The 9846-nt window shown below is 35.7% G+C and overlaps 1 protein-coding gene across 1 annotated transcript; it reads right to left on the reverse strand.

Moving 5' to 3' along the window:
* Nucleotides 1–929: 929 nt before the first annotated feature.
* LOC122196571 (DNA replication licensing factor MCM7) lies at nt 930–9449 on the reverse strand. The gene is made up of 10 exons (XM_042899662.1): nt 9034–9449; nt 5759–5936; nt 5476–5667; nt 5227–5399; nt 4946–5149; nt 4672–4825; nt 4584–4587; nt 4457–4487; nt 2739–2790; nt 930–1085 (listed from the first exon to the last, which is right to left on the reverse strand). The coding sequence occupies exons 1-10, from the start codon at nt 9447–9449 to the stop codon at nt 930–932; spliced, it is 1560 nt and encodes a 519-aa protein (XP_042755596.1).
* Between the last annotated feature and the right edge of the window lie 397 nt (nt 9450–9846).

Here is a 9846-nt window from a genome sequence, read left to right on the forward strand (position 1 = left end):
TATCAAACCCCGGAAATGGACCAAATTTATCACCGTCAAGATTAAGTTCAATGCTCGAAGGGAGATCATCACTGATCCCAGTAAAATCTATCTCTTTCAGAAAATCAACATCTTCATGAAGATCCTCATCGCCTTATTCATGACCAAACTGTGTTTCAGCTTCCATATTATGTAGATGATTATGTTCCTCTGCCACTATTGTTATAGGAGAATCATGAACTTCTTCAATCTCTGGCTCTGAAGTTGAAATCACAGCATCATCAGTCTCTGTAGGATTAGAGTGATTTTCTGAATTTGATTTATCACTATCTTCAGCAAAAATTCCATATCTTATTAAAGGGAATTTCCCTTCAAAAACAAACTTTCCACCCCTTTTCTGTTTCATCAATCCAAAAGCAGTTGGACCGATAGACTTAAGATCCAATGTCTCATTTCCTCTTTTTGAGCTCAGAGTGCATGACATTGAAGACAATTTGAAGAAATCTCGGGTACATCAAAAACTTTTCTCTCTTGTTTCCTTCAACATTTAGAATCAATTCGTGTAAGATAAATTTTGAAAAATTAAACTCCATCCGTGAACCCAAGGCTCTAATGGCTCCTGTGTTGAACATAGAGACTTCGTTTGGTCCTGATCTCCTTCTAGAAATACAGCTCCCAAATACATGAGCTAATTATTTCTGGCAAGGAGGAAGTAGTTTCTTGATGGTAAGAGGAAATGATCCTTCATACCCCATGTGATCCAAAACTTCTTGGGTTTGATACACATCAATTTCCATAGAATACTCAGGCATGTCATTGATTTGAAGTGATTCCCGAATAACACTTTCTGAGATTAGAATCTTCTTTCCTTGTATAGTTGCTTCAAGATACTTTTATTCCTTGTCATCTTACTTAGCGATTGCACTACTCCAAAAGTATTTGATCAAATTCTAATAAATCATCGGACTAGTCGTCAACGCATGAACCAGACAACATTTCTTAAGACCCTCAACAATGAATTTTAGATCATTGTGAGCAGCTGGAGGATTTTCAAGAAAGATTGCCGAGTTATGCACCTTTGCAAATTCAAGTTCTCCCATGTTAATCTGAAAAAACACAAGCATACATTAGGGAAAAAGTTATCAATTTGGGTATACAACCATACACCTATATCCATCCACACACAAAGTGTGTAGCTGCACATAGTGTACAGTCATACAATTATTCCAACTATTCATGGTCAGCTACACACAATGAAGTGTGCAAACGCACACGTAGATGTGTGCAACCGCACACATAGAAGTGTTCAGCTGCACACGTGATTCTTAACTCAAAGGATGTGTGCAGCCGCACACGTCATCAGGCGCACATAAGGAAGGGTGCAGCCGCACACAGTCCAGCCGCACACGCGTATGCGGTCACACACACAGTCGGGAATAAAAACCATCGATTAACCATCTATTATTGATCTTTTTGCATAAAAAGCATATTGAGGGTGTCGATTTAATAGTTCTTATAGATATCAAGCTTCAATTTCTAGAAAAATGAAGGATTTGAGTTGATTTTCGAGAGAGAGAGAGAGAGAGAGAGAAGATGAGAGGTGTCTGCGGTTGCTTTTTGAAATTAGTAACCATTGACCAGTTAATAACCGCACACTCATTTATATACATTTTATCCTTGGACTTCCTTTTCCCTTTTTTTTTATTAAAATACACTACTAGAAAAACAGCCTTTTACGACGCTCATTGCGCGTCGTAAAAGGCTCAGACGACGCGCAAATGCGCGTCAAGGAAGGCCCTGTCATAAAGAGAGACGACGCGCATTTACGACGCTGATTTACGAGGCGCAATTACGATGCGCGTTTACGACATGCAATGCATATCAAGGAAGGCCCTGTCATAAAGGAAGACGACACGCATTCGCATGTCGTAATCTTACGACACACGTGTTAATGACACACAATGCGTAGCAAGAAAGCCCCTGTCAAGAAAGGCCATGTCATAAATGAAGATGACACACTTTTTTGCGTATCATAATTTTAAATGTTTAAAAAAATATTATTTATAAATTTACTAATTTTCAAATTAAATAATACATTAAAAATCTCATAATACAAAATAAAATACCATAAATAACAAAGATAATTCATTTCACTAATATGTCAAATACAAATAATTATTCCAATAGTCAGTAAATGTTATAAAAAAATGAACTCATTTATATACAATTGCATCATCTAGCTTACTATGTGTCAATAATTCTCTGTGTGTTTACTTTTGCTTGAGTCTCGTTTCCTCCAAAGCTTCTAGGCATGCCAAAATATGATATCTTGAGTCTCGTTTCAAGAACTAACATCACCTTCAATCACCCAATTAAACTCTAATGTTGGTGTTATTCACCTTTTTGTAGATATAATAAAATATATATTATGGTATTATTCACCTTTCTGTAGATATAATAAAAACATTGAAATTTTAAATCATAATATGGCAAGGTGAAGGTGTTCAAATCACTTCTGAAAAATAAGAGATAATTAATTCGGACATGAATGTCAACATGGTTATATATTAGATAGAGATATTATATGCCCAAAAATGGAATAATTTTATCTTTTTGTTCAATATTCGTATAATGTCATAGATACAATACAAATATAAATAATGAAAAAAATAATAATAATTAATAAAGAGAAACTTAGGTACCTGATCTGTTGGGTGAAGGGGGGGATATATTTCCCTACAGGAAACAACTTTTCTTACCCTTTTCCCTCGACCAAGAGTTGTTTCCTCTTCACTCTGGCACTTCTCCGATCTAAACATCCACAATAATCACAGTAATGACTACATTCAAACAATAGCAATGTACTTCCATTTATTTATTCTTTGCAACATTGTAATTTTAATATATAATCTCTCTAACTTAAAAAAATAAAATAAAAAATAAAATAAAATAAAACTCCTCTGTATTCGGATTAGGATGACATTGTTGTAATTGGATAGAATAATCTAAAATACAATGCCTTTGCCTTAATAAGAAGAAATTAAATGTAGGATGCTATAATATAATAAACAAACGGCATACCTGACTAGAAGCTTGTCCCATTCATTTTCATCAGTGGTAATATTATTATCCTCTTTCTTTTATAAACAAACGACATTGATAGACCCTTGTTGAATCTATCATAAACTCCAGGCATTTTAACCGTTGAACTAACAGAATTACGTGATGATATTAAGATAATTCCTAGCTTTCGAGATGTGGGTATCTCCAAGAAAGAAAAAAGTTCAATTCATAATGATTCTTAGCTACGGAGTGTCTAAAACAAAAGGACTATATATACTACCACTAGAAACAAAAGAAAAGGGAATAACAACCAAGATAATCAGGTGTTGTTCCCACTAACAAAACAGCCAATAATAGCCATAATACCATAAAAGTGTTGGAATAGTGTCTAAGGCTGTAACTATATTCGGTTGTGCATGGTCCTTTTGGGTTGCCTTCACCATAGCAACTTGATAGGATGATTTATTAAGAGAGAATAAATATTATTAATATATTATGGGAATAATATAATGAATAATATATTTGTTATTTGATTAATATAAGTCATAGAATTAATTAGAATTAATTTGGTGACTTAAAGAGATTAATTAAATAAAGGGGTATAAACTGTCAATTGTTTGATAGTTAAGCTTTAAACTGTAAATCCATTTGGATATACTATGGACGAATTCTAAGAGGATTAGGATAGCTAAAATCGTCCATTAGAGTTATCTAGGAATGGATTTGGATAGCCTTAAGAGAAGATTATCTGATAGGGACTTATCTGTAATCCTTAAGGAGTCTACAAGTATAAATAGACCCCATGGCTGATGGAATTCGACACTTGACCTAAAGTAAAGAACCTCTGGTCGAATTCCTTCCCCTCTCCTCTCTCCCAAATCATCCTCCTTGCTTTGGTGTTTGTAAGCCATTAGAGGAGTGACATTTGTGACTCTAGAAGCTCCAAGACCTCAAGATCAACAAGGAACTCAAAGGTATGATTCTAGATCTGTTTCAATGTCCTTGTTTAACCTAATTAGTAATTAGAAGTCTTGGATTCAAAGCATGTTTATTAGAAAGCCTAGATCCAAGCATTAGGGTTTTGCATGCGCACATAGGAAAGTTCTTATGGCTAAAACCCATCAAAAAGACCATTCTACCCCTGGCCAAAAAGATAACAAAAATTTGGGGGCTTATCAGACATACTTACGACTAGTTACTTTACAATAAAATGTATGAAAATTCAGAATTTTTTTTCAATTATTTTTTAGATCTTCGTGAGGATAAACATTATTTAGCAGATCATCCTGGACTTCTAACCTGAATATGTTCTTTATACTTGAAGTCAAAGATAAGAATGTTTGACTTCAAAACTCAAAAAGGAAAAAGTAATGTATAATAAATAAGTATAAAACAATCTCTCCACACATTATACCTTGTTGCAATCTCTGTGTTAGTGTCTTCAACTTTTTACAAATTACCAAAAAATAATGCAGTGTCAAAATAAAAAAATAATAATAATAAAAATAAAAACACAATGTCTTTTGCAATAAGAAACATACTTGCCTGGGGTAAGACACGTTAAATATTCATTCATATTGTAATTTAATTTTGAAATCGGTTGTCATTATTATCATATAGGATGCAAACAGAGAAGTATATTTGTTGGATATATATCATATAGGAGTGAGGGTTGTTTGATTTTGCTTCTTCTTGCCTGATGCTTGAATATGCAGTGGCTATGTACTCCTCCAGCTCTCTTGGTATACTAGGAGACAACTTCCGAGCAGCTGATATGTATGCCCTATTATCATCATCATTTATTATATCATATCAACAACACAATCCATCCTCTCATACTTTGCAACTGCAAACTTTTTTTTACCATTGAGTGATATGATATCAAGGGAATATGAATATATACTTGAGAATAGAAGCTTCAAGTGGAGCAAAGCCAAGGGCAGGAGATTCTCTGTTCTGGTGGACATAAACAACATGCCTGGCCATTTCAGGATCATTGTCCATATCTGCCTTGTCAAGGATCAACCACAAAAGATCAAATCTTGATAGAAGTGCAGGAGGCAGGTTTATATTTTCAGCTGGAGTTCTGCGGAGATCATATCTCCCCCTAAATCATCAAACAAAACATTCATATTACTATTAGTAATTACAAAATAAATGATAATTGGTAAGAGTAAATAATACCAGGCAGGATTTGCAGCAGCAAGAACTGTAGTTCTTGCATTGAGAGAAGTGGTGATCCCGGCTTTGGCAATGTTAACCGTCTGCTGCACCATGACTTCATGTATGGTAGTCCTGTCTGACTCATCCATCTTATCAAACTCATCAATCGCACATATCCCCATATCAGCCAGCACCTACACCCATCCATTTATTTATATATTTTCTTTGTTTACATATTAATATTAGAATAGTAACAAAATCCTGACTCACCAATGCCCCCCCTTCCAGCACAAACTCATTTGTGACCGGGTCCTTCTGAACAGCAGCTGTAAGACCAACACCACTGCTTCCTTTTCCAGTTGTATACATACTTCTTGGTGCAATAGTAATTATGTGCTTAAGCAGCTGACTTTTTGCAACTCCAGGATCACCCATCAAACATATATGTAGATCCCCTCTTATCTGAATCACAACTTTAATCTCATACTTGTATTGTGCACAAAAAAACCCAAACCACATGATTTTAAAGAGAAACAAAAACACTATGATTTACCTTCATCCCATCCTTGAGCTTCCAATGAGGAGCGCCCACTAATAAGAGTAAAAGAGCTTTCTTGATATCTTCATGTCCTAATATCTCAGGAGCCAATGATCTAGACAGCTTGTTGTATATGTCACCATCCTCAGCTAACCGAGCTATTTCTTCTTCCTCAACCCCTTTTAGTTCATAGCTGCATAATACCAAAATAAATCCCTCAACCACCAAATGCATAACAAGGAATATTTTCAATTACATACAAAATCAACAACATTTTGAATTCTTGGGAAAAAAAACAGTTTTTATTTACCCCCTTTTTTCATAAACAGAGTATCGAGATTCATTGTGATCCCTTTAGTCTCATTGAAAGATATTTAGGTATTGAAATGACATTCAATTCAAAAGTTTGATAGTTTTTGGACAGTTGAAATACTAAAGTCGCAGGAGAAGAAGTGCTTGTGCAATCATAGTAGTTTGAGGGTTTCCTTCGGTTACTCCTTCACATCTCCGAGAATCTTCATCTCTGGAGGAGAGAGATGAGAGAAAACCTGATGGAGGGGGGAGACGAGAAGGCGGATGCATCGATTAGGAAGAAAACAAACTCAGAGAGTGGAGTGAAGTCAGATTTAGGAGAAGTTGTACCAATTTTAGGGATAAATCGAACCAGTTGGTCTTCTTCGTTGATCTTCTTTGCCGCAATTACTGGATCGTGAGTAGAGAGAAAGGTTAGGGTTTAGTGTGATTTAAGGAATCGTAGTTAAATTCGAACCAGTTGGTCTTCTTCGTTGATCTTGTTTGCCACAATTACTGGATCGTGAATAGAGAGAAAGGGTAGGGTTTAGGGTGATTTAAGGAATCGTAATTAAATTTATGGATAGGTGAGCTTGAGCTCACCGACGAGGTGAGGTGAGACAGAGGTTACTGGTGAGGCTGATAGTGTTTTGTGTGTTCTTCAAAAAAAAATCCCTACAATGAATACTCCCTGCGATTTTCTTGAAGAAGGATTGACAATCAATTCTATTAGGGTTCTTAAACCATGATTTTAGAAGGGGAAGGAGGAGACGCAACACGCGGGGTTTTAACTTTTTTGGGATTTCATTTCCCCCCTATCTACTAAAAAAAGCGCGCTCATTAAAATTATAAAGCGACACATATAAAGGGCACGCATTTAACATACAGCGCCCTCCGTGTTTTTATTTTTTTTCTTTATGGCACTAGTTTAAGGGCACGCAATAATGAGTGACCTAAATCCTTAAATTTTTTGAAGAGATGACACTTTTTTAATGTCACTCTCTTTTGCGTAACATCAATCAACGAGTGTCGTGGTTTGCGCGTCGTAAAAGGGTCTTTTTCTTGTAGTGATAAAATCCCAAGCCCAATACTCAAAAATTTCAAACAATAAATCATTTTGAGGAATAAAATTTTAAACGAAAATTTTTATATCACTCCTAAAAATAAAAATAAAAAATTAAAAATAAAAATAAAAATAAAATAAGATGACACAAAATAAAGGAAAATAATTATAAAAATTCAATTCTAATACTAACTTTAATCCTCTAACTGAAATTGATTAACCTTTTGTGATGTGGGATCAAAGTTGTTAGACAATCTTTTTCAATTTATCAGTACCTCCCTTTTCATGAATAAATCTGGTCGATCGCCAGTATTGTGGTCCACTTAAACACGAAAAATTGTGACAAATTTTGGACATGCTATAAATGACAAGACAAGTTAATCCTATGTTCCTAGATAAAACTTCCTAGGGACCATTCATCTGACGACGACCAAGGATATTGTAGTCCACCTAAATTGAGCAGCGAGATCTACAGACAATCTAGAATTGTTCAATTTTAGGTGTACTAGAACATGTTTCCCTCTTCCTGATATACCCCAATAATCAAGAACTTCTGAGATACTCCTTACTTTAGGTGAGCAGATTATTATTCATAGAGAGGATAGATTTAGATTGTTATTAATTATAGTTTTTAGAGGGATTGAGAAGTAGAAGGTTGCATATGCTGTATACTAGGTCGGATTGTTAATCACACAAAGGAGACAACATTTGGCTAAAAGATAGGAAGAATTTTGTAGATATAATATGCAGAGAAATAGATTTGCATATGTTGTAGTCCAGGTCGGATCTCTTCCAATCACGTAAAGTAGGCAACATATGACTAACAGTAAGAAATAAAGAAAATAATTTTCTACAGACCTACTTTATCTGAATTCCCCAGTCGCTCCGTCAATACCGGAATTAAGGACAAAATACGTACATCGAGGAAAAGTAAAACCACAGTTCTAGATACGGATTCTATAGTTTGACTGGTGGATTCTCATGTATATCTCCCTGCTCAACCTATCCGAGCGTCGTATTGTCAGGCTGAACGGATCTATCTAGGTCAAGATTTGTCAAGTCATTTGGTTTCTTAGGTTCATCTTTGCCTAGTCAAGTCCATTAAATTATTCGTGCCTACCAGCGCATCAAACACAGAGCCTAAACAATTCAGCTTTGGTACTTTACACAATTCCAGATTGCCTGTTTTTGGATTTTCCCAACTCATCATTTCACAGAAATATTTTTGTTTTTGGATTTTTAATTTTCTATTGTTTTTTAAATTTTTTTTTAATTTTCTAATGTTTTTGGATTTTTGAATTTTCTAATTTTTGTTTGTTTTTTTTTCTTTTGTTTATTTCTCCCCCTAAATTTGTGCACGGAAGAGAATAAAAAAAATGCTCAAATTTAAACTATCCTAAACAAAAATTAATCCTCAAAGCGAATCATTTTTAAAAAATTGACCAGCACATCGAATCAAGCTTTGTTAAACGACTTGGTGAACAAATCCGCTACATTATTTTCAGAGCGAACCTGTTCTAGCCGAATGAGCAAGCGCTCATAACATTCTCTAATAAAATGAATTTTGATGTCTATGTGCTTGGATTTTGAGTGTTGTATTGGATTTTTAGCAACTTGGATCGCAGCCTCATTATCAAAGAATATAGGGGTTTTTTGAAAATTCAAACTGTAATCCAATAGCTGATGTTGGATCCATATGACTTGAGAACGGTAGGCAGATGCAGCTTCATATTATGCTTCTACAGTTGAGGTCGAAACAGTATGCAGCTTCTTGCATTGCCAGGACACCAGCCTATCTCCAAGAAATTGACATCCGCCTGAAGTCGATTTCCTATCAAGTTCGCAACCACCATAATTGTTGTCTGCAAAAGCGTAAAGGTCAAATTTGGAATTGTTTGGATACCAAAGACCCAATTTTGGGCCGCCCTTGATATACCGAAAAATTCTTTTAACAGCAGTAAGATGAGACAGTTCAGGATTAGCCAGGTAGCGCGCGCATTGACAGACCGCAAACATAATGTCTGGGAGACTTGTAGTCAGATACATCAGTGATCCAATCATTGATCTATAGTATGTGTGATATACGGATTCGCCTTCAAGATCGGGAGTTATCAATGGTCTCTCTTCTATGGGTGTCAAAGCATTTTTAGCGTCTCTAAACCCGTACTTCTCGAGCATATCGTCCACATATTTGGCTTGATGAATAAGGATCCGGGCTGAACACTGTTTGACCTGAAACCCCAAAAACGTGGTCATCTCCCCCAATGAACACATCTCGAATCGCTTTTTCATGACGTCCTCGAATTCTTTGCAAAGCTGAGGACTTGTTGACCTGAAGATGATATCGTCCATGTATATTAGGACAAGAATCTGGTCTGAACCGACATGCTTGTTGAATAGGGTTTGATCGATAGTGCTGTGGGAGTAGCCATGGTCGAGCAAGTGCTGTGTGAGTGTAACGTACCAGGCTCTGGGAGCTTGATGCAATCCATACAAAGCCTTTTCTAATTTGTAGACATGATTAGGAAGTTTAGAGTTAACAAACCCAGGGGGTTGGTCAACATAAATCTCCTCATTCACCTTGCCATACAAGAAAGTTGTCTTAACGTCTATTTGGTATATAGTAAAGTTCATATGGGAAGTGTAAGCGAGAAAGATACGGATAGCCTCCAAGTGCGCAACTGGAGCAAAAACCTCTGTATAATCAAGACCCTTAACTTGTCTGAACCCACGAACCACCAATCTCACC

Source organism: Lactuca sativa, chromosome 2 (genome assembly GCF_002870075.4).
Source record: "Lactuca sativa cultivar Salinas chromosome 2, Lsat_Salinas_v11, whole genome shotgun sequence".
NCBI lineage: Eukaryota > Viridiplantae > Streptophyta > Magnoliopsida > Asterales > Asteraceae > Lactuca > Lactuca sativa.